The sequence below is a fragment of the Danio aesculapii genome, chromosome 9 (assembly GCF_903798145.1).
Source record: "Danio aesculapii chromosome 9, fDanAes4.1, whole genome shotgun sequence".
Lineage (NCBI taxonomy): Eukaryota > Metazoa > Chordata > Actinopteri > Cypriniformes > Danionidae > Danio > Danio aesculapii.
The window spans coordinates 42297455-42323347 of record NC_079443.1 but is presented as its reverse complement, the minus strand read 5'-3'; the positions used below and the strand labels follow the sequence as shown (position 1 = coordinate 42323347).

At 33.0% G+C, this 25893-nt stretch overlaps 2 protein-coding genes across 4 annotated transcripts in view; one reads left to right on the top strand and one right to left on the bottom strand.

Annotated features, from left to right (window-relative positions):
- stat4 (signal transducer and activator of transcription 4) overlaps window positions 1-12475 on the bottom strand; it is a 42802-nt gene extending 30327 nt beyond the window's left edge. For all 3 annotated transcript variants that reach the window (XM_056465745.1, XM_056465747.1, XM_056465746.1), the window contains exons 1-4: window positions 12185-12475; window positions 8692-8826; window positions 6721-6856; window positions 1993-2091 (exon numbers count right to left, since the gene is read on the bottom strand). In XM_056465745.1, the coding sequence (XP_056321720.1) occupies window positions 1993-2091; window positions 6721-6856; window positions 8692-8819 (363 nt within the window). In that variant the 5' untranslated portion in view covers window positions 8820-8826; window positions 12185-12475. The remainder of the gene's footprint in view (window positions 1-1992; window positions 2092-6720; window positions 6857-8691; window positions 8827-12184) is intronic.
- A 4227-nt stretch (window positions 12476-16702) lies between these two features.
- wdr75 (WD repeat domain 75) overlaps window positions 16703-25893 on the top strand; it is a 39439-nt gene continuing 30248 nt past the window's right edge. Inside the window, exons 1-5 of the mRNA XM_056465743.1 lie at window positions 16703-16841; window positions 20651-20780; window positions 23332-23397; window positions 23484-23583; window positions 24399-24523. Coding sequence (XP_056321718.1) covers window positions 16756-16841; window positions 20651-20780; window positions 23332-23397; window positions 23484-23583; window positions 24399-24523 — 507 coding nt within the window. The 5' untranslated portion in view covers window positions 16703-16755. The remainder of the gene's footprint in view (window positions 16842-20650; window positions 20781-23331; window positions 23398-23483; window positions 23584-24398; window positions 24524-25893) is intronic.

Below are 25893 nucleotides of genomic sequence, written 5' to 3'. Positions count from 1 at the left end.
ATAATTTTAGAGATCTGCTTGAAGTAGGTCAATTTATTTTTATGCTTTTGATGAAGTAGCATTCAACTTAAGAGCCCTTTAGACCATGCGCCGGACCCTTTCTCCGTTTTCGCTGATAATATCCATAAATAAATAATTATTTAGGCCTATTTAATTATTCATTTATTATTTATGAACAATAATTAAGACATAAAATGAAAAAGTAAAATATTATCAAGAAAGAAAATGTAAAGGAAAACTGTAAATGAAAAAGCTTATTTATTAGCTGTCTTGGTCCTATCACTTTAAAATATTAAAAACTACATCTCTCTAAACACTTTTAAAAAATGTATTTGTTTATTTATTTATTTATTTATTTATTTATTTATTTATTTATTTATTTATTTATTTATTTATTTTATTTATTTATTATTTATTTATTTATACTTGTTTGTTTGTTTATTTATATTTATTTATTTTTATTTATGTATTTTTATTCATTCGTTTATTTTTATTTATTTATTTATTTTTTTTTTTGGTTTTTTTATAAATTTATTTATTTTTATTTATTTATTTGTTTGTTTGTTTTTATTAATTAATTTATTTTTATTTATTTTTATTTATTTGTTTATTTATATTTATTTATTTTTATTTTTGTTTATTTGTTTATTTATTTATTTGTTTATATTTGTACTTTCATTTTAGTTGCCTTTTTTTTTTTTAGTTTTCAAAATGAATCCTCTTTGCATTTAACAAATTTACAATGATAATAAAGCTTGTTACCAGGTTTTTAATGCTTTATAAAGGAATTATAATGCTTTGTTTCATTATTGTATCTTCATTTACAAGTAGCATGGTATTTACAGCTACTGTAAACAGGTCCGTAGCCAGGGGGATTCGACCCATCCCTAACTGGCAAAAGTCCAGAATTTGTCCCATACATGAGCTCATTTGTCCTATTTTGACTGCTAAACCATCATAAATTGTAAAAAAAAAAAAAAAAAACTTTGACAATAACCCATCGAAGAAGGCTTTAAGACCAAGCAGAATCCTGTGTCGGCTGTTGCTTTTGTGTGACTTCCATATTTAGCATCCCAAAATCTGGCTGACAGTTAAATGTGCTGGCCAGTTTGTTATTTGCCTAATAAGTGACAATAGGCCACAGTTTTTTGTGTAAGAATTTGTATTTTAAAAATAGGTATTCTTTTCATATTTCTTCTTTTATAATTCTAAACTTTTATGAAATGTTTTTGATACATCAAAACTTGTGGTTTAGATGACCGTCTGACAAGTTAATCCAGCAAAAAATAGTGCTTAAAATGTCACTAAAAGGCAGTATTTAAACCTCATAATTAAATAGAAAATGAGGCAAATAACTGCATAAAGGTCCACTTTTGGAGAAAAAAGAACCACCTCTTTCACCAGGCTGGCTACTGCCCTGGTATATTTTTGTTCGTTCGTATATTGTCCTTTTTGTGCCCCCTGGTGGCATAGTTGCAAACTGCTGTTACACCAAAAAACATGTTCTTAATCCCTTAGTCCTGCAGTGGCATCACGTGTGGCGGTAATGGTCATATTGAACTGTCACCCACTGTATGTCAATGGTCACATTCTATTTACTTTAAATCTACATGACAACTACTGTATCACACATTAGAGTACTAGTAGAGTATTAGTAGACTGTTCGGTTATGGTTGATATTACACATACTAAGAAATATATACTTTCAAAGTTATTTCTAGTCATTAAAATGTCTATTGGTGGAGCATCAAAAAAACTATAAGCAGATATGAAGCAGAAAGTTGATACGTAGTTGCAAAGTTAATTATAGTCAGCAAAACAGGAAATAAACTGCTGCCAAACTATTAATACCTTTATTTGTAACACCAAGCATGTGTGACTACAGTAGTTTGAGCAAAAGGTCAGACTGAGTGCAAAACTCAGCTCGGTTAACAACAGCAGCACGGGGTACTTGTGGTTTTTGCATGTTGTTTGTCGCGTGTTTGGCAGTACCTGTTCCTGCATGCTGGCTGTGGACAAGATGCGTCTTTCTTCTCTCAGGGAGTTACAGATGACTGCAGCCATTTGGAGAGGATTTGCTTTGTATTTCACCTGGGAGAGTAGACGAAATAACATTTACTGTATAATGTGAAAGCAGGAACTGTGTCCGCATCTTAACATACACTGGTGAAAATAAGCACATTTTAATGCAATTGAGAGGACTTCTGTTGTGGATTCAGGGAGGAAAAAGTAGTAAAATCCCTATTCACTGAGGTCTGCTGGTGTTATATAGAGGTTTACAAGCTAAATAAGATCTACAGTATCATTTGTTGAGTTTCATTTCTAAAAACTGCATAGCTGTTAAGGAAATGAAAGTTTTTTTAAGACCAGCAAAATACACATCATTTAATTCACAAAGTGACCTGTGTACTTATGGAATATATTTAGGTGTCCAAATTCAATATAATTATTTATATATTTTCTAATATATAAGTTATATTAGTGTTAGAATTGTGTTATATTGTATTTGTATGTATATATGTGTATATATGTGTATATATGTATATATATATGTATGTGTAGAATATTATATATCTATGCATTTAAAGAATATATCATTAAACCTGCATTAAAGTGACATATTTAAAGCAACTTCGACATTAAAAGCCACGATCTTGCTGTCAATTGCTGCTGTCAGATGTCCAAAATGCTTTTGTCTCTATTTTTAGCATTCCTATTAAAATGAAAGCAACCACACTGTTAAGACGGAAATCAAAATTCTAAAGAATTTTAGCTGACGGTAAAAACTCGTTACCATTTACAAGAATCGAGCATCAAGAGGAATGTGGCATTACAAGGAGTGAAATCGTTTTGATTGTTAACAGTTCATTGCTAAAGTTCTTATGTTTCCATAAGGAGTAACTCATGTTGATTCGTCATTGATGTCAGTGACATTTAATCATATAACAATTAAAAAAAACAATCACTGTAAATGTCCAACATAATAAATCATGACTAAATGTCTCATGTTTGATTTGAAAGCATGTGGAAGAGGAAAATTTTTTTTCTTTTTGGTGTGTTCGTCATATTAATGGCTTTAAATGAGTGCGCTTTCATTTTTCTTGAAGCACTTTGGCTCGGAAAGCTTTTGAGTATTTTAAATGACACATGGGTTATTATGGAAAATAATAATCATCTGTTTCTGAACTCTCTATCTGCTTTTTAAACATTATTGTAGGTGTTTAGTCTAGGTGCTTTTTTTCATGCAGCATTCTGACAGATATTTCCAGAGGAAAAAAAGTTTTTGCAGTCGTCCTAAATAATTGCAATCTCCCACACACACCCTGTCAGTTTTTGTGTTTTGGGGTGGCATTCAACACCAGCTGCAGACAGCTACGTAATTTTTTTTAACCACGTGAAACTCCTGACATTTGATGCGTCTGTGAAGGTTTCTAGTAAAGATGCATCTGTTAAAGATTTATGTTTTGAGAAATCCCCACACACTCCCACTCACACAAATTACAGCAAAAAACTAAATGCAGTTGAAAATACATAGAGAGTTCAGCCAGTCAGACTTTATCAGTGAATTTAGGTGTTATGTTCAGGAAGTTGGGCTTTTTTTAGGTTAACTAGAGTTTTACTCCAAAAAAAGAATTTAATTACTAATCACACAATTATAATTGTTTAAATTACTTTTATTTTTACTTTGTCTGAAAAGTAACTTAATTACTCAATGAGTAACAATAGAAATTAAACTCTTTAAATTTGAGTCAAAGAGAAAACAAGTGGACTCTTAACACACTTCATATTTTGACAAGCAGTGTTGTGCTAGTTACTGAAACATAGTAACTAGTTACAGTTACTAGTTACTTCATTCAAAAAGTAACTCAATTACTTTATCGATTACTTACACCAAAATGTTATGCATTATTGTTACAAGTAAGTTTTGAGTTACTTTTACAGAGCACATTTGCTCCTATTAATGCCCTTATAACATCACTTCAGTGCTGCATGAAGAATACACTGTTGATCAACTTCACAGATTTAATTCATTTGCATTCTAACAACTAAAACACAAGACAGGCTTAAACAAAAGTAATATTTAAACACTAAGTCAGACCAGCAGCACAAAAATGACAATATCCCAAGGTTATAAACCAGCTGAATAATGTATTCAGAAACAAAAGAGCAAAAACTAAAGTTGCTTCAGCATCATAAAAGTTTGTATTTATCCCTTAAACATTTCCTTCACAGCTTGAGTATGAAAACTAATGACAATATACAACAAACACAAACCCATACCCTAACTAAACTAATACATTTTGTTATACAGATAACAAAGGTGTGCTTATTCATTTGAAACAACAAACATAGTAGTATTAGTAATTAATAATAGTAACATTAATAGTTTTTCAGTCTATCTTGCGCGTACACTTGGTGTACTTCGTGTGTATTCTGAGTTAATATATTTAAAAAGTAACGTGTTACAGTATTACTATCAAAAGTAATAGCGTTACAGTAATGCATTACTAGTAACGCGTTATTGCCCGACACTGTAGACAACAAGTTTCCTATTTCATTGTTTTTAGGCATATATTGTTGAACATATTTTGTTAAACAATTTTTGACAATTGCTGAATAAATATAACATTCTTTAGTTAACTAAAAATCAGTTTTTTATGGTCGGTTTCTGAGTTCTGACAGTTTTTTCCAACTAATAACTCACTCAACTATTTTTTTTTCTCAAGCGTATGCAATCATCCTGATGAATGCAATCTTCCATAGTCATAGGCGGATTTAGTGATTTGGGGGTCCTAAGCAATTCCAGTTATGGACAGCCAAAAAATGCACCCTTTACTTGTATTTATTTATTTAGCTGTTTTTTATATCACTCAAATGATGTATTCATCAGGAGTCGGCACAGTGGAATGAACCGCCAACTTCTCCAGTATATATTTTATGCAGCGGATGACCTTCCAGCTGCAACCCAGTACTGGGAAACACCCATACACTCTCATTCACACACATACTCTACGGACAATTTAGCTTACCTACAGTAATTCACCTATAGGGCATGTCTTTGGACTGTGGAAGAAACCGGAGCACCTGGAGGAAACCCACGCAAACACATGGAGAACATGCAGACTCCACACAGAAATACCAACTGACCCAACCGAGGCTTGAACCGGTGACCTTCTTGCTGTGAGGCGACAGCGCTAACCACTGAGCCACCACACTGCTTAATAATATTATATTTTATTTTATATTACCTTTTATTTAATTACGTTAAAATTGTATTTGTTTGAGTCTCACCATTCAAAATATGATAGAAAACAATGTTATATATAGTTTATAGGCATAATTTATACTTCTAGATATTTATTGGAGGCCCACAGATTTTCTGCGGCCCTAAGCGGCTGCTTACCTCGCTTATTGGTTAAATCCACCCCTGTCCATAGTTCTGCAAAATATACTTGTATAATAAAAATACAACCAATCTGCTTCTCTAAATTGAGTTATTATAGCTTATTCAATTCACCTATACTACTTCTTTGTACTGTGGGGGAAACCGGAGCACCCGGAGAAAACCCACACGAACACGGGGAGAACATGCAAACTCCACACAGAAACTCCAACTGACCGAGCCGGGGAGGCGACAGTGCTAACCACTGAGCCACCGTGTCGCCCGGCAAGCACATTATAAGTAACTGTAATTGCATTACCTGTAATCAAAAGTAATCCCTTAAAAGAAAGGTAATTTAATTACAGTAATAAATAACTTTGTAACTAATTAAAACCCAACAACATTGACATGAACTATCAACAACTTTGTACTGCTGTCACTACAGGTGGCATATCAAAATTGTATGTTTCATGTCAGCCATTGTTTACAGACTGCTCATAAATATGCTTCCTGACTACATGTGGCAAACTCGATGTGAAATCGGTGGCCTCAGTACTAAATATTGGTCAGGACTGTTTCCACCCAAGTCAATGAAGTTTAGCAGCTCCCACTTACACTACACCATTCAAAACAGCCCGTAAAATTATTCCCACTAACTGAACATCATGTATAAATTACAACAGAGACTGTTATTAGCTTGTTGACTAGCACTGTTAATCTCAGTATTAAAGGGATAGATCCCCCAAGAATAAGGCTTTTTTTTAACTCTTTACTTGTTTCAAACCTTTATGAGTTTTTTTCTTCTGTTCAACACAAAAAAGATACTTAGAAATATGTTGAAAACTGGTAACCATTGATTTAAATAGTATTTGTTTTAGTATAGTATTTAGTATAGTATTGTTATTCCATAGTATTGACTATGGAAGTCAATGGATTAAGGTTTTCAGCTTTCTTCAAAATATCTTGTGTTTGACATAAAGAAAGACATTTTGGATCCACTTGAGGGAATGTAAATAATGAGTAAATAAAAATTTTGGGAGTGAAATATACATTTAAATTAATTGTATTTTCTATAAGTAATCAAATGCATTCATTTGTGCATTCGTCAGATAAACAGTCACGGTGTCGTTCACAAGGACATTATATGCGCTTTGCTTTCCTCTCACTTCTCTTTGTCAAGTACACCCAGAGCCTGGGTCTAAAAATACACACGGTGGCATCACTGTCCGAAACACTGCTTTTGATAGGCCACGCTCATTCAGGGTGCAAACAAAAACAGCTTTCATCAAAGGATGCGGCGCTCAGTTGTGTATAAGATGTGTTTAGGCATATGTTACCTGTATCTGATGAAATATTCTCTTCAGGTTGTGTCTGTGAAGAAAGTTCTGCTCCTGAGAGCACTGTCTCTCCAGCTGAATGAGGAAGTTGTTGAAGAGTACAGTAGCCATAGATTCATGGTTTGATGCCGTTTCCCTGAGTCGATAAAGACAGAAACGCTTTAGACGAAGTATTGACTTTTGCATTGACATATGCCTGCTTAACCAAATGGTTGACCATATTTTGACTGTTTTAAATAATGGTTTACACTACACAGCATTGTTGGTTACACAAGAAATCAAACAAACTTAATCCTGTCGCACTTTTACACTTGATTTTGGTTTTATTGTAAATGTAAACAGCAAGATAATATGTTAAATGAGAATCTGAAATATTTTATTGCATACTTCAAAAAATAAAGATGATTTAGTATTTTGAAATTTAGTATTCATTTTAGTTTAAAATAAATTGGTCTTACTTCATATTCATCTTACTTACTTCATATTTTCAGATTTGTCATAGTATTTGTATTAATTCAGGTATTTTTACAGACATATCAACCATTTGGTAGAGGTTGATACTTTAGAAATTATGAGATGTGATGAAAAAAATGCAACTAGCGCCATTAGGAGTTAAGAAATGCAATTTGGCATGGGCCGGTGTAAGATTCTGACGGTATGACAAAAATTGATAAATAATGACGGTTTCATGGTATTGTGATTACTGCTCTAAAATATGTCTTTTTAAAAAGCTTAAATTTTTAAAAAAGCTTTTAAACTAAAGCTTTTTCCCCTTTCCCCTTCCCTCTACTGCATTTCGTTGCCTTGTACGTGTACATGTGTAATGACAATAAAGTTGAATCTAATCTAATCTAATCTAACCTTTGAACACAATATATTTTATTTTGAGAAAGATTTTTAAAAAATTGTGCAGTAAACATGTCAGGCTAAATAATTCAAATAAATCACTGACTTCTGCTGTCTTCGTTAGTTTCAAAAACACAGATTTCTTTACAATTTAAAGTGGCATCTTTGGATATCTTTTCTGCCGAAGATACTATTGTAAAAACGTTAATAAAGAAATCTTACATATACCATAGGAACGGTAAAGCAGAAAAGTTTGGTTTTAAAACCTTGACTTTTACAACCCGCGGTATACCTTGAAAATGGTTATCATCCCATTCCTAAATGCAATCAAATTTTTTTTCTTGGTGGTGCAGTTAAATGGGTATTTAACTGTAAAATGAATTGTATTTTACTGTATGACAGTTATGCAGTATTTTACTGTATTTTAAAGTTGCATTGTAGGAAATATAAGAAAACTAGCGCCATTAAAACATTATTTTTAATTTGCTGTGAATCAAAATATGAGAAAAAATAACAGCAAAAAATATGAGAAACCTGGCCAATGATAGCAAATACGGTAATTTACTATTGTTTTGAATGATGGAAATGAATTACAAGTTTAGATCATTTTTTATTGTATGAAAATATATAACAGGGTAGAAGACTAAAACTACTGTATACACTGAAAAAAAATATGTCTGCAAACAAATTAAATGTGTTTAAACAAACAAATTTAAATTTAATGTTCAACTTAACTGTTTGTTTAAATTCAGCCCAAATAAATTGTTTACAAGGACTTAACTTAAAAAGAAAAATTAGTAAATCCAAGGAATCATCTTTGAATCATTTTTTTCAGTGTACAGTATTTTACCGTAAAGATATACTGTACAATACTGTAAATACATGTACAGGAAAACAAACGGTACTATAAATATTAATACAGTTTTTTGCTGTAAGTTTGATTTACAGTAAATTGCTGGGAAACTGTACCATTAAGTTACTGTAAATTCTACAGAAGCTTGTTAACATTGTGATATTTGTGTTATGAATGTATAATTTGTTTGTGCATGTTCTATGATGTTATAGGGCTGCAAATTGAAAGTGAGATTCGATAAACATGCAAATTCTGATCAATAAACCACATACCAATCCTGGCTTTCAATCCAGTTGGCCAGTACTTGTCTGAGCTCCATTGGAAAATTGTCATCGTAAAAATAGTCCACCTGTTCGAGGAACTTAATATCCAGTTGCTGAATTTGCTTCCACTGACTCATAGTGATGCTGGAAAAGAAACATACTATATTGTAGTCATAACAAAGCAACAATGCTTTCTTTGTTATGTGATAAGAAATAACCAAACCACTATCATACATGAGCATCATCCACCTTAACCTTCTTGAGGTTACAGTCATGTTGAGGTTACAATCTTTTTTTAGGTTGACCGTGCAAAATTACACAGTTCTTTTTCGATCGTGTTTGTGAAATGACAGAACTGGCCTAATCTCCTCAATAATAATTCTAAAAGCAAAATAGAGATGATAATTATACAAAACAAATGCAAATAAAAGTGTGCAATTTATTGTTTTAAATGGCTTCTTTTTAAATAAAATATTAAAATATGCATGAAGTATAAATGTTCCATCATCATTCAGTGTAAAATGCTTGTTCTCATCTCCTCCGTATATTAAAATACATAAAAGAATAAGTGATCATATAAATTGCATAATTGTCACAATCACCAGTAACAATCCAGGCTTGTAGATCGCTGAGAATCTTTCACTTTCACTTAGGACTAAAAATCTGTCACCATATGGACTACAACTCCTGTCATGCACCATACACTCACACCTGTTCCGGTATTCTGCTGATTGCTAACTCACAATTAAGCTGTTCAGAACTGATTACATGGACTTTAAAAGCAGCACAGACACACACACGAGTCTTGTTATACTATTTTGTGAACATTATAAAGTGTTTCCTTTGGCTTGCCTTGCTGTTTTTGACCCTTGCTTAGTTCTGTTTGTTTACATTTCTTACTTCCTGTACTGACCATTCGCCTGTTGATTGACCATGACTCTGGATTGCCTGCATGCATCTTTTTGCTCCTGTTTTGACCATGGATTGGCTGACCATTCTCATAATAATCCTCATTTAGATCCTCAACTCCATTGTCAGTGTCCATCACATGACAGTTATATTTTTAATTATTAAATAGAGTGTCTATGTGAAGTTTCAGCTCAAAATACCATACACATAATTTTTTTACTCTTTGATACTGCCCTTTTCGGTGTCTGTCACTTTAAATTCAAATGAAAGTGTGCCCTCAGCCTTCTTTTTGAAATTGTCTTTAGCAGGTACTGTCCTAAAACTAATGGCGGACGGCTGCTTCTCACTCAGGCCTGTCTATGCTAATAAAGGACAGATCTAATCACTAATGGGCAGGGCTTTCCCCCTCTGATGACACAAACGAAGCGAGAATGTCAATCAAAGTGTTTTTGCAGACTGTTTTTAAGTAAGGGGGATTATGAACCATTACCATTTTTTACCATTAGAAGCTGGCTATATTCACACACTATTGTCACACAGCAAGTGCGTAAACCCCTTATGAAGGTGACTTTTGCATAACAGATCCCCTTTAACTCATCAAATGATTGTTGTGAGAAATATCCCTGAAAGTAATTTTTGGATTAGAAACTACTGTTACACTGAAAGACATTTTAGTTGGTTTAATGAAATGCATGAGTTATTCATGTACTACTTTATATGTCAATATACTTACATTTGAAATGGTGTTAGGGTGTTTATAATGCTGGGATCAGGGGCGGATTTAACCAATACGCAAGCTAAGAAGCCGCTTAGGGCCCCAGGAAATCTGAGGGCCCCCAAATAAATACCTAGAAGTATAAATTATACCTATAAATTATATATAGCATCGTTTTCTATCATATTATGTACAGTGGGAGTCTAAAAATTTTAATTTTGTGTCCCCCACCCTCAATCTTGGACCAGTCAAGCAATTAAATCAGTAAAGATTTAGTTTTAAAATGAAATAGTTCATTTATTACTTATAGTTGTAAATTCATTTTAAGAAACCAAATCATTTCAAAAATTTTACGAGATGTTACAAGATGCTTTCCATGTTATTATTATTTTGCATTAAGATAAAATTTAGAAAAGGAGGTAGAGTGATATAAGAAAAAACAGCAAAATATATTTTAAAAAAGTGAAGTACAAAAGGTGCATTTTAAAACTTTTTGGCCTCATGGTTGGATTTGTTTAGGGCCCTCAAATCACTAAATCCACCCCTGGCTGAGATAATTGTAAACAACATTTTAAACCTTTAGACTATGTGCTTCTATTAATTGTACAGTTTATTATCCTTGTTTTACAACTAATTTACAGTTCAGAAAAGAGCCATCAATATCTGTTAAACTTTACAATAAGGTTTCATTAGTTAATGTTAGATAATGTATTAACTGACTAACATTAACTAATTATGAACTAATTTATTAATCATAGTTCAACATTTACTAATGCTAGGGCTGGGCCAATAAACGACATTATATCAAATCGCAATAAAATTGATGTCAATAACAATGATAACCTCTGGTCTTTTTTACTCTATATTGATCTAAGAGGCAATCACACAGCAGAAATGTGCAACAATTGGAATCTAAAAATGTGTTGATATGAGAGATGTATCGAATTTTCGGCCACCGAAAATTTATCGTCCGAAAACGTTAAGCCATTTAATTTAATCTCATTTTTGTGGCTTCAGTCATTGTTGGGGTTTTCTTTTAAATCTAGAAGCATTAACAACTTATATGGAAATATATTGTTATCGTTCAATATAGAAAATAATAATCAAGGTTACATTTTTGATATATCGCCAGCCCTATGCATTAATAAAAAATGTAACATTAGTTAATGCACTGAGCATTATACACATGAATTAACAATGCACAACTTTATTACCAACAACTAACATTGACAAAGATTAATAAACACCATAATAAATGTATTGTTCATTGTTTGCTCATGTTAGAAAATACATTAACTAATACAACCTTATTGTAAAGTGTTACATTGGAAACTATATCAATGCCATGAGAGGCATTAATACACTGTAAAAAAAACAACAACTTGGTTGCCTTAAATTTTTAAGCTGAATAAAATTAACCTTGAAAGGCCATTGAACTTATATCATGTTAACCTGACTTAAAACAGCTTGCGTTACTTAGAAAATTAAGTTAGAACATGATTAACTTAGTTTAATAAGTTACAATGACCTAAAACATATGCTGTCAGGGGTAATTGATCATATAATGTTTTACAGTGTAGGTTATTACCATACAGTCTGAGACCTAAAACAATTTTACAGTTTACACAGTTGACAAATCAAACTTTTGTGCAATATAATCATCATAAATAATTCAAATACTAATGTGAATTATTTCGTTTGTAATTCATTTCAATTCAAGTTTATTTGTGAGCTTTTCACAATAATTATAGTTTCAAAGCAGCTTTACAAAAGCTATTGCGTGAGATTATTAGTTATCATAACTTTATTAATCAGTAATAACTTTATTTAGTAAATAATAGCTTTAATAGTAATATAAAACCAAAACTAAAGTGTTACCTGTTGCTCTTTTAAGAGACACTGCCAAGAAATTCACTCAATGCTCCTGCTTCACCAGTTGTTTTGAAAGCAACTCAACCAGCAGCCGCGCTTTTAACCCAACAGCAGTTCCTTAGGAGTTTTGCCCTGAGACGACAGACCAAATCCGTCCAGAGACGCTTCAGATGCTCCTAGAAGTCTTAGGGAGGTTGAACGGTCCCGTTTCCTCTCATGAATGAAGTCCTCGAGGGCATGAATGTCAGATATCTTATCCAGAGACTGAACGCGTAAACAGGTGGGTTCTTCAAGGAAATGTTGAGCACTTCGCGAACACGGAAACGCCGTTGCAGAAAAAAGCACAAGGGGAAAGTCCCCTACTTTGACAGCAAGTGTGCTCGAAGGGTATTTTATACAGACTCACATCTTCAGAAAGGATTGTCCTGTAATATCAAAACTACTCACTATCTGTAGCTAATCTAGAATATTTAGTCATAATTTAGAAATTGACGATATACGCTGTTATACGATTTTAAAAACACAATAGCCTACAGTGAACGACAACAAATCTGAAGAAATGTTTTGATGAATTCATTTTCAAATCAAGACAAATGTGATGCTTAATTTGCATAGTAAATCTCTTCAAGCATAGATAGATAGATAGATAGATAGATAGATAGATAGATAGATAGATAGATAGATAGATAGATAGATAGATAGATAGATAGATAGAAATGTAGTATTTCTGTTTACATATTTAAATTGTACTGTATTTATATTATCCTTAAAAATAATTTTATTTTAGTTATACTTCAGATTTCAACTTAGACAACATTTTAGTCAAAGTATCTCAATGTGGGCTACATCTTGTACAAAACACTTAAATTCTTAAATGAGAAAATATAACAGTAAAATCACAAACATTGTTTAAAAAAATGATGATTATCATATTTACTTTACATTTTAAACTATTTTTTACAGTAGATGTATACACATGTAAAATATATATTTTTTCTTCTTTTGTCCATAAGTTATCATTACGAATAAAATGTTTTTTATTTATTTATTTTTTATTTGCTTAGAGTGGTGTTAGGAACACAATTTAACCAAAGAAATTGGTCAAATATAATGTTATAAAATTGAAAGATAAAGGATTAATTCATTCATTTTCCTCGCGAAATGAACCGGCAACTTATCCAGCATTGGTCATACACAGCGGATGCCCTTCCAGCAACAACCCAGTACTGGGAAACACCCATACACACACATACACTATGGCCAATTTAGTTTATTCAATTCACCTACACCGCTTGTCTTTGGACTGTGGGGGAAACCGGAGCACCCAGAGGAAACCCACACCAACATGCGTGTGGAGAACATGCAAACTCCACTCAGAAATGCCAACTGGCTCAGCGAGGACTCGAACCAGTGACCTTGCTGTGAGGCAACAGTTCTAACCACTGAGCCACTGTGTCGCCTTAAAAGATTAGGAAGGAACGTTTTTATTGTCTGTGGTCATATTTAACTAAATTTGTCTGATTTTATTTTTCATTTAGCTACATTTTACGTTTCAAAATAATTTTAACCATATTTTACCATTTAAATTGCATAGTACATTTTCTTTATAAACAAAACAATTAATATATTTTATGTCTATATTTAACAGTACGAGTGCATGCATTCTTATTGTCATATTAGAGTTTTTACTGTATATGCTAACATTCATTCATTTTCTTTTCGGCTTAGTCACATACACTACGGCCAATTTTAGCTTATTCAGTTTACCTATAGCGCATGTCTTTGGACTTGTGGGGGAAACTTGGAACACCCAGAGCAAACCCACACGAACACAGGGAGAACATGCAAACTCCACACAAAATGCCAACTGACCCAGCTGGGCCTCAAACCAGCGACCTTCTTGCTGTGAGGCAGTCATGCTACCCATCGTGCCACCGTGACACCCATATGCTAACTACTGTATGTAACTTATTGTTTTTTTTTTTATAATATTAAATGGATAGTTAAAAAAAAGAAAATTTACTCTTTATATACTCATCCTTAAGTGGTTCCAAACGTTTATGAGTATCTTTCTCCTATTGAAGACAAAAGAAGATATTTTAAAGAAAGCTAAAAACAAATATTATGGAAGTCAGTCGTTACAGTTTTCCAGCTTTCTTCAAAATATCTTCTTTTGTTCTCAGCAGAATATAGAAATCGTTAAAAAAAGCACTCAGAAATGACATTCGCAGTTTGTTCATACTAATTTAAAATGAGCTGAAACAACACAATTGTGGAGTTTTTTTTAGACAACTTATTTGTTTTATGTTCAAATCACTTAAATGTGTAAAAACTAATAAGTTAACCTAATTTCTTCATGTTGTCTCAACACAAATCGATTTTATGAAACCCAGCATTTGTTTATGCTGATTGAAGGGTGAGTAAATGTTGACAGAATTTCATTTTTGGGTGAACTGTCTCTTTAAAGGCCCGGTGAAGGGCTTTGATATGTGCATTTTTGTGCATGTCAGATCGGCATGTCTAGAAAGCAGGATTGGTCAAGGTTTGATGAGAAACTGAAGTATGAGGTAACGTGTATAAAACTGTGACAAACTTTACATGTTTATCTCAGTATTATTTCTCCTAAACATGAGTTTTTACACTGTTTTGGTGTGCATTATGGACCCTTTTCACATTTTCTGGGTTTCTCAGTAGCAGAAGTTGTCATAATTGGGTAAACTTGGGTACAATAAACAATTTTTTTAACAAACCTATTTGCTAAAATAAAATAAAAACTCCACAATGGTGTTATCAAGACTTTCAGAAAAAAAAATTGTGTAAGACTGATAATAGTAGCCAGAAGAGAGAAGAATTTACTCTACTGCTCCTCGTAAACTCTGCATTACAATCACCTCGCATAAGCGGTGATTCGTTTTTTGTAATTTGATGCATAGGTGATATAATACACAACCTACATCAATACATATAACTGTTAAAGGTTCAAGACCCCCTTGAGTATTTAAAAAAAATTACAGATTTGTGTGTGTTGATCATCAGTTAAGACAATGTTACCAGCTGTCAGCTTTAATTGTGGGGAAAACTGGACAATTTTGAGCTTTTGTCAGCTAATTTCATCTTCTGGGTTTAAAAAAAATTTGGGGGTGGGATCAAAATCGGTGACATAGCATCAATCAGGTAGTGATGTGATGATGCATTAGTTTCTCATTACTATTCATAGCTGAGTTTTTAATCCTATGAGAACACCCTGCTTCTTAATTATTTAAGGCAGACATGCCAAGCTGTGAGACCCAATGACTGAGTGAGACCCCGTCTGCATACGGCAAGCAGTATTTAGCCGTTCATGAACGGTCTTAACGTTATGTGTTTATTTCCATGATCCACAGGGTTTGTTGCATGTGTTTCCCCGTGATGCTGTCAGGACCGATACAGCAAAGCTGTTGGTTTGCACTGCAGCAAGCATTTTTGTCAGTAGAGCTGTACAAGAATTGGAGAATGGTGGACTTTGTCTTTTATTAGTTGAGATCGTTACCTTTCAGGCACATTACCTATATCGGTGCTGCTGTGTTCACCTATATTTAAAATCATAGAGATTACCGGCAGGACTAATGGTTGGAATAGATAGGGCAAAAGACTTGCTGCACTGCTATCCACTGTGTCTGCATTCATACCCAGGGATTCAGGGGGAGAGAAGTCCTCTTCATTTATAGTGTTTATGGTTATCTATGGTTTATATGACATTACAAATAACATATTTAGCAGGGCATTAAATTACTTACCGTTTATTTCTTTGCATTTTAACTTCGTTAACTATAAAATCATGTGTCTCCTCACGGTTTGTCCAGCCTGATCTCACGAGAAAACGTAAGTATTTTACGTTTTGTCAGTTTAGTGGCTAATTCGTACGAATTCGTACAAGTTCATTTGTACGAAATTGTACGATTTTAAAAAGGAGGCGTGGCACCTAACCCCACCCCTAAACCCAAATGTTATTGGGGGATGAGCAAATTGTACTAAATCGTACGAATTAGATCGTACGAATGCATACGAATTAGCCACTAAATCAAAAAGTTACGAATTGCCGTGAGATTGTGTTGGTTTGTCTCATTTTGTGAGTCAACTGACAACCGTCGTTCGCTCCACTTTTTCTCCAGCTTTGTCGGCCACGCCCACTCCTCCCTCTGCTCGCAGTGCTTCACACCCATCTCTTAGCATTTTTTGAAAATATTTTGAGGTGGACTTGAACCGAAAGAGGGGGGATTCATGGCCCTTAAATACATTTTTTTTTATTGAAATAGGCCTATGAAAAACTTTTAAGAATTTAAGATGCTGATGACTGCTAAACACGTTATAACAGTCTTGTGAAATGCTCCATAGATGTCCAAAATACTAACAATACTTCTACTTGCATCTAAAAAATGTATTATTTCAATATCATGGGACCTTTGTGTTCTCACGGCAAGCATTCGCCCGGTCGCGTGATGTCGCTGTGCTCTGGCAGTTTCTAGTCACTGCAGACGAGGAAGAGAGACGCGTAGCGGCCACATGTGATCATGTGAATCTGCAGAGAGGCTGAAAACATGGTGGAAAAGAGTGACATCCGCGTGGTTCGCTGCGGCGGCAGCAAAATAAACTTTAGACCTCCTATCATCTCGCATGACTCCAGGTATCCGCTAAATTCAGTCAATTACTCTGACTTATTGTTTCTGTGTATTCTCTATCGTCAGAAATAAACACCGGGCCGCGCTGGAGGCAACGCAGGAGTGTTGTATGATGAGCAAACTCTGATATACTTGTGTTTCTAAACTTGTATGAATGAAAAGTTCTGATTTTTTAATGTTGTGAGGGTTAGTGATGGTTTAAACAGCTGATTAAGGTGTTGTTGTTTTTTTCCATATGTTTCTATACGGCATTTAGTCACTCTTTCAGACCCACATCATGTGTATTGGTTTAGAAGAAATGTCTTTAATAATCGAGGCAGATATTCCAGATCTGACCAAGTTTACTGCCTTTAAGTTTACTTTGGCGTTAAACTGTACAATATTAAGGACATCCGAATAAAATGATCCCTTTAAAAGAGGGCCTTCCTAAAATAAGATATGGCTGACTTTATTTTTTATGCAGGAAAAACGGATTCATATTGTTTTAGAAGCAAACGTGTTATTAATCCTCCAAAAGGTTGTTATGAATCAGTGATGATTGGTGTTACAGTATTTTTGACATGCTGTTATTTTTGTATGAATTTAACACTATATACAGTTCTCAGTATAATTGAGTGCACCCCATTTTGAAAATGAATATGTGTATCCATTTCTCAGTGAATATAGACAGTGTATATTGGTGCATTTAATCCAAACAGATTTATTAAACAGATATATTTATTCAAATAATATTTTAGTCACCAAACATTTAGAAATTGACATGATAATACTTGACATGATGATACAAAAGTTTTGATAATACAATTGAATTCAAGCAAAATATTGCAAAAACAATTACAACCTACAAAATTTCAACTAAATTAAAAAAAAAATTTTTGCTTTTCTTAATTTTTCCACTTTATAAAATGTGTGTTTAATATTTTTCTAGAACATATAAATTTGGCTGTACTAGTTTTTGGACTGTTTTCAAGTTATTTTGTTATATAAGCTCCAGATTTGGCTTCAGTTCTGACTAATATAATGTAAATGCACCAATATAATATATATAGCTTACTATTAAAAATATGAATTTAAAAGAGAGATTTGTGAGGGGTGTACTTATATATGCTGAGCACTGTATACATTTGAAAAAAATATTTTGAGTTTCCCAAAAGAAAATGCATATATAACTTGCATAATCTCTCATACAGAAAGAGACTCACAGATCTTGCACATGCTTTGTATTTTCGTCCCTTTAACAACAACAACTATAAACAGTATAACATGGTGTGCTACAAATCCTTTAGAAGATTACCTTTTAATAAGATATGTATTTAGACACATAATATTAAATTTACAAGTTACAATTCAAGAAAAATCTGGGCATATTGGTGAAACATACTCAATTAATTTACTTCAAAATAAGAAAAAAGTATTCAGTCTGTGTTCTTAATAAAAAAAGATGACATGTATATAGTGTTCAGTGTATCAATCCATTCTTCAGCTGTAGGTGACTTTAGTTTTAACCCTTTTTTATAATTACTTTTTACTAGCTGCCTGAAGAATAATTAACAGCTTCTATTTTGATCCAGCAATCTAAATTTATATTACCGAAATATAAAGATTCACAAGTGAAAGCAATCTTTACTTCAAAAATGGCGGAATTTAAAACTATATTGAGTAATCGGTGCAAATACATGGTGTATGTAGTATGTGTATAATAATATTTAGTAATATTATTGTTAAAGGACTTAGGGTTGCCAAGATTAAAATAAACTTGAGACTTTAAAATGCTTGTACATTTGGGTAATCCTGCTAAATAATTGTCTTATTGATTGAAAATACATGAATTACAGTTTTTCTCACTTGCTTTGGCTAAATTCTCAATTGAAATTTTTATTTTTTAAAACAAGTTTAGATCTCTGAACCATGAGCTTATTGTTCACATCAGATTTTTCATTTCTTATTGATTTAAGCAATCAAATCAGGGATTAAACCTTTGGCTCATTCGTGCAAACAGTAAGTACAATTGTCTGTAGTTTGTACAAAAAGTAATTGCATTGGACTTGTTGATCAAAACTAAAGAGTCGATTCTCATTTGAACTGTCAAACTCTTCACAACTTAATCATTTTTCATCATTTAACCCATCGCACTCAAAACTGTTTATTCAATTATCAAACATTTCTATACGCACATGTTTACATCATAAATATCTGATATTGACATTGTTTGTTGTGTCTGCTGAACTGGTAAATGACCTCTTGTTGCAAAATTTGCGTCTATCTATTGCATTCATTTATCAATTAAGTTTGGTCGCATATAGGCATGGGCCGGTATAAGAATCTGATGGTATGATAACCTTGGATAAAAGTATCATGGTATTGTGATTACTGCTCTAAAATATGTTCTTTTTAAATGTCTGGGTTTAAAACTATAAAATTTTTTCCCTTTTAAACACAATACGTCTTATTTTGAGAAACATTTAAATTATTTTGGAACATTAAACATGTCAGGCTAAATGAATTATTGACTTCTGATGTCTTCATTTGTTTCAAAAACAGATTTTTTTTACTATTTAAAACAGCATCTTTGGATATCTTTTCTGCTGAAGATACTGTTGTTCTCAAAAAACAAAACAAAAAAAAACAATTAAAATATCTGATGCATACCTTAGGAACGGTATTGCAGAACATTTTGACGGTTTTAAAACCTTGACTTTTATAAACCACGTTATACCTTGGACACGGTTATCGTCCCATGCCTAGTATCATATATGGATTGTCTGCATCACAATCACTACATTCACAATCTTGAACTGCAGTAACAAGAATATTTTATTATGGATGATTTTTTTGTAGGTTTTTTTGTGTGTGTGTATTTGTGGTAACGTAAGAAAAATGAAATGTACAATACAGTAATTGAACAGGCAAGATTGCATGTACAGAAATACATTTGTACTCAAATAAATGTACTGTATAAATACAAATGTTCATTTATTTATTTTCCTTCTATGTACTATTCACGCTTCTCAACAAATGCCAGATTATCTTAAACCTTAATTTTCATGGTTGACTGTCATATTGAGTAAACAACTAATCATTTTGAGCTGTGCGGCTCACACAATGACAGATCCACTTTGTTTTGGTGGCCTTGGTCAAATTACTGACACGATAACTAGGTTTTGAACTATGAATGAAATGTTTTGAGTGAGTAACTACATTTCGCAGACGTGCAATAATATTCCGAAGTTCCAGCAAACCATTTTGACGTTGACACTCACAGTTTAGAGAATATTAAGTCTGTTTTGAAGAATGTGCCAGAGCAATTGAGAAACTAATACTGTTAAATATTACTTGTAAACAGTCACATTTGTATAGCTATAAAATAAACTGTAAACCTTTGTTGTAAAATATTAAAGTTTAGGGAACATTTTTGTAAAGTAATAATAAAAGGGACTGCAGCATTTATTAATGTTAATGTCACCGCTTAGTAATAGTTTATTAAAATCCAGAGTTGTGGTTATCACTATTTATTGCATGGTGAAATGGGAACTAACTAGCAATTTAAGTTTAATCAACATTTAAAACATTAATAAATGCTGTAACATACTGCAATAGTTCATTCATGCTAGCCAATCCATTATAGAATGATGATAACTTAAAACCTGTCAGCAGTTATTAACATTCAATTCTTAATATTAATTAACAACTAAATTAGTCAGGTTTGCTTTCAGTAAATGTTTAATTGTGTGCATATGTAGAAATTTGCTTCACATTAAGTGTTTTTGTGTAGTTGTGAAGGCATTGACTAAAGTTGTGTGTCTTGTGGTTGCAGGTTTGTGTTGTGCGTCTCTGGAGATTCAGTGAAAGTCTATAGCACACGTACAGAAGAGTGGCTTCATAATTTGCAGGGCCACAACAACCAAGTAACCGGCATCGCCTTCAATCCAGCCAATCAGCTGCAGGTCTGTTCATCTCTCCAGTTCTGGTGTATAAATGTGTGAGACAGTTGATTGAGTTTCTTTGTTCAGTCAGCATTCAGATCAGCTTGTTTGTAAGTGTTCTTTAAAGTCAGCATTACAATTATTTAGTACATTCCTGATGTTATGCAATGATTTGTGCTGTTATGTGATAAAGTTGGTAACACTTTTTAAAATAATGGTCCTTTATTTAATGTTTACTAATGGGAATAAACTATTAGTAATACATTTATAACTATATTCATCTTCGTTAAGATTAGTTAATGCTATTTAAGTTAAATAACGTTAGTTTATGTTAACTCGCAATGCATTTACTAACACAACTTTTCATTTTATTATGCTTTAGTTAATGTTGAACTAGGATTAATAAATGCTTTACAAGATTCTTCATACTTGGTGTTAGTAAATACATTAACTAATGGACCATTATTCATAAGTGTTACCAAAAAGTCTTAAATTCATGGCCCATCATTGCATATTGCCTAGTGGTTAAGTGCACTGACACAAGGCACAGATGCTGTTATAGTCAACCCAGTTTAATAGCAGTTTTGTGGTCTTTTGCCAAACCAATTGTCCTATCTCTATCCCTTCTTTGCTGGGATCTCCTCTTTCCCAACAAACACATTTATGTTGTAGCGATGTCTGTACAACGTTATATTTTTTTCAAAGGCAACGTCGGCACTTACGTGCACTTACACACTTACATTAATAAAAATGCAAGACGTGAGAAGGCTGTAGCAACGTTGTCGTGTGACATTCAGCAACCGTGAGACAACGTTCTTACTACATGTATTGTTTTTCCTGGCAGTTTATCAATAGGATAAGCAGTAATAATCTTAAATATTGTTTATTCATTTTTCCTTTTTAATTTGATAACTGCATATGTAAACCTTCAAGTGTAAAAATGCCACATAAATGTATATAATCAAAAATTTTTATTATATATTTCACAATATTTATCACATACAGTACAGATCTAATTATAAACAAACAGTATAAAATAAAGTTTAGATTGGAAGCATTGAAGCTCTGGAGTGGAGAATACAGCATCCCGTGGAGTGCAGCCAAAAGCCAGGCGTAGTATGGAGAACACAGTCAGAGAAAGAAATCCAGCAGAGAAACCAATTTCAGAGATGGATCCACAGCAGCCACAAGTCAACATAGGCAGTGAACAAGAGAGGACAGATCAGAGCTTGACACAGCAGGACTACACAAATGACCACTGATGACTTATTTAGCAAGAAGAAATAAAGCAATACACGCGTCTTCTCGGTGGTTGTTGAATGAGATGTCGAACGGTCTGTTTTTTTTTTTAATTTAAACTGATTCATTGATGATGAGTAAATGTTGTCCAGTGGTCGTCCATGTCGCATAAGCACAACCTAAAGCAACGGCTGTTTAAATGACAACATTATGACACCCTTGTGACAACCTTCAGCAACAACGTAGATCCTCAACCTTTTTAGGAGGTTGGTACAACGTTTTAGGAAGGTCGTTACGTTGAAGCAACGTAGTGTGTTTGTTGGGCTCCTATCAACAAAAACAAGAAAAGTAAAAAAAAAAAAAAAAAAAAAGTTTGGCCTAAAGTCAAAAGCACAGAAAATTGTTGTTGGTAAGTAATTAAAATTGTTACTCAGCAATCGAACGTTCATTTTAAAATAAACGATTTAATAAATTACAGAATTAGATATTTTATGACAAAAATGTATTGTTTAATGAATTAATTAGAGAGAAAAAAAACATGGATGTTCGCATTCAAGTTTTATATTAATAATAATAATAATAATAACAACAATAGTAACCCTGATAATGATGATGGCGCTGGTTAAAATTGTTATTATTATTAATATTTCATACTAAATAGTATTATTCTGAATAATATTTGGCAACACGGTTGCTCAGTGGTTAGCACTGTCGCCTCACAGCAAAAAGTTTGCTGATTCGAGTCTCAGCTGGGTCAGTTGGCATTTCTGTGTGGAATTTGCATGTTCTCCCCATGTTTGAGTGGATTTTCTCCAGGTGCTCTGATTTTCCCCACAGTCCAAAGACATGAATTGAATAAACTAAATTGGATCTAAATTGGCCACAGTGTATGTGTGTGAATGAATGTGTATGGATGTTTCCCAGTACTGGATTGCAGCTGAAAGGGCATCCCCTGTGTAAAACACATGTTGGATGAGTTGGTGGTTCATTCCGCTGTGGTGACATAATAAATAAAGGGACTAAGCCAGAGGCAAATTATGAATGAATAATATTTGATACTAAAAATGGTATGTACAATTTTATGTAATTTATTATGTTAAATGCTTCATTGCCCAATATTTAGTTTGATTCTAGGAATAATTTAAATTCAAACGATTCATTTTTACTATTTAAATAAATATAATTGCAATTGGATGTTTTTCCTCAATTTTTGTGAATTTTTCAAACCTGATTTTTCCATGTATTCATTCATATTTATTTACTTAACTCTCTTTATTCTTTGTAAAAGCGAAACTGGTTTTTTAGTTACTATTCTTTGTTAATTTGGCTGCAGGTTTATTCTTGCTCAGCAGATGGCACTGTTAAACTGTGGGACTTTATCGATGGCATCCTTATCAAGGTACAGTTTGTGTTATAAAAGGAGACAAGGCCAATGTCTAAATAAATATTTAGATTCTTTTCATGTTGTTATCTTTGTATTTTCAGACGTTTGTCATTGGATACCCTTTGTATTCACTATACGTGTCTGAGAAACACGAAGGGGTCATTTTCCTTATTGTTTCCATGGGTACAGAGTCCAACAATGGTATGTGTTTCACTGTGCTTTATACAAAATTTATACTGAAGCTGTAGACTATTTTGAGGGATTTAAACAAAAACAATTTGTGTTTTCTGTTTTACATTTTTAGTTTCTATAGTGTCTGTGAATCCCAAACAGTCCACATATTGATAATGTTATGATAGCTGTTTTAACATCAAGTTATGATTGAATTACCTTTTGTTACAGTTTGATAACAAACAGGAAATGTTCATGGGTCAATGACATCACCACATTGAAATGGTCGATGCTTTTTGGAGAGTAAAATGGACACAAATCTTTTCACAAATGCAGTGTGAATATTTATTTTTATTTTTTCAGGGAAATATAAGTATTTAAATGATAATATTATTAATACTAAGCCTGACCTGTTGACTGTCTGCATAATTTCTGGACGCCACTGTGGCTTAACAGTTGGCCTTTGGAAATAAAAGGACCAAGTTTGGACACCCCTGATCTATAGATTGCTTTGTTTTCAGAAGATAAATCAAAAATGGATTTTGCGATGATGAAAAAGTATGGCAAAGTAATCTAAATATAATAATAATTGATGTAGTGTTTGTTGTTACAAAGAATCATTTGAACTGAAGTGCTTTATTGTTTTTTTTCGTCGAAATCTTTTAGCTCATCTTTGTTTTCTGACATACAAGACAGAAATAAGGTTAAGCCAGCCAATCAGAATCAGATTTTTAAATTTCAAAAGCAAGTTGCTTAATGAGGTGGAAGAGCATCATAAAAAGTTGAAGGCCATTGCACTAAAGCTTTTTTCCTGATCATTGTGCTTTGTGTGTCTGCTTGTCCAGAGAGTTTTCAGTTGGTTGCTGTACATCTGCCCAAATCAGCAGAGCAGGAGGTGGAGGCCAAAGAACTGTCCACTGTTGCCAGTAAAATCAGCCCAAACCCCAGCTGTACGACCTTCGGCAGAGGGGTAAGGGCGCACTCATCACTTTCTGTTCAGCTGATGTCGTCTTGTTTTTAATAGCTAGTCTGTTTATAGAAGTTTTTCAATGGGTTACAGAACCTTGAAATATCTGCTGAAATTGCTTTTTATCCAATGCTAAGCGATATCATTTTTATTCATATTAATACAGGCACAGAATTTATCTCGGAGCACACGGGAATGTAGTCAGAAAAACATAATTGTATTTTGGGATAAGAATGTGTGTTATGCTCTCTTAATTCTTTTTTTTTTTTTTTTTAAGTCTGTTAGTGTGGAAAAACAACCTTGATAACCAAATTATTTGTGCCTCAAAAGACAATGAGCATAGTCATAATTGGCTTTTGAATGGGCGAGACTTTTTGGGAGTGCAGGCTGTTAAGACATTTCTGGGAGGTAAAAGTACTGAACCATTTTAATGACAGACAGATTTTTGCTTGACCAAGAACATTTCAGATGTTTTGCAAAGTGGTTGTTCTGCTAGTTTGTCCATTAATGCCATGTCTTTGCAACCATTTTTGTCCACACATAATCTGTTGCTCACATGACTTTTTTTTTTTTTAACGTGCATGCTGGAATTTGTTGCGTGTCAATTGTTGTCCATTGTTGCACATTTTTAAAATGTTTATCCTACTCTGTTTTTATACTAAGCATAGGTTTTTTTAAAATGTGTATTTTCAAAATTTATGTGGATATAGATCGAGATTCCAAAATGCGTATAAAAATAGGTGTATGGAAACATAGCTAGAGAGGGTTTGGGATAGTGTTTTCAAGACGTTTCATCGGTCGGCCATATTAGTGTCACAGAAGGTAAACGATGCTGCTGAACTATATATACTGATAAAATCAACACATCAGGGGGAAGAGAGAGAAAAAATGTCAAAGGGAACAAAAAGGAGTTTGTGTTTGGCCAAACTGAACTAGGATGTACTGGGCAAGAATTTTGACAACATTCATGTTTGCTCTTAATTTGCAGTGAAGTGAAATATTAGTCTAATATCTTAATTTTTGTGGTTCATGAGTATCTTTTACACTCTTTAAAATTAGTTTGTCAAAATATTACACACTTCCCTGCTTACTGAGTCCTTTTCTATTTGATTTAGTATCTTCCACACATTTTTTTTGTTAGTAGTGAATTAAATGAACCATTCAGTCCATGCTGTGGTAGAGTATCGCCAGTATGTTCTCGTATACAGGTAGCTGATGAAATCTTGACGCAAGCGCAAGCTCTTCATAAGAACAGATCATAATATAATTAATGAAACCAGTTATCCTACAAAAATTGAGTGAAATAATATTCATATGATGCTGAGACAAAACATTAGCCTTTTTTTAATATATGTTCTGTCTAAAGTATAAAT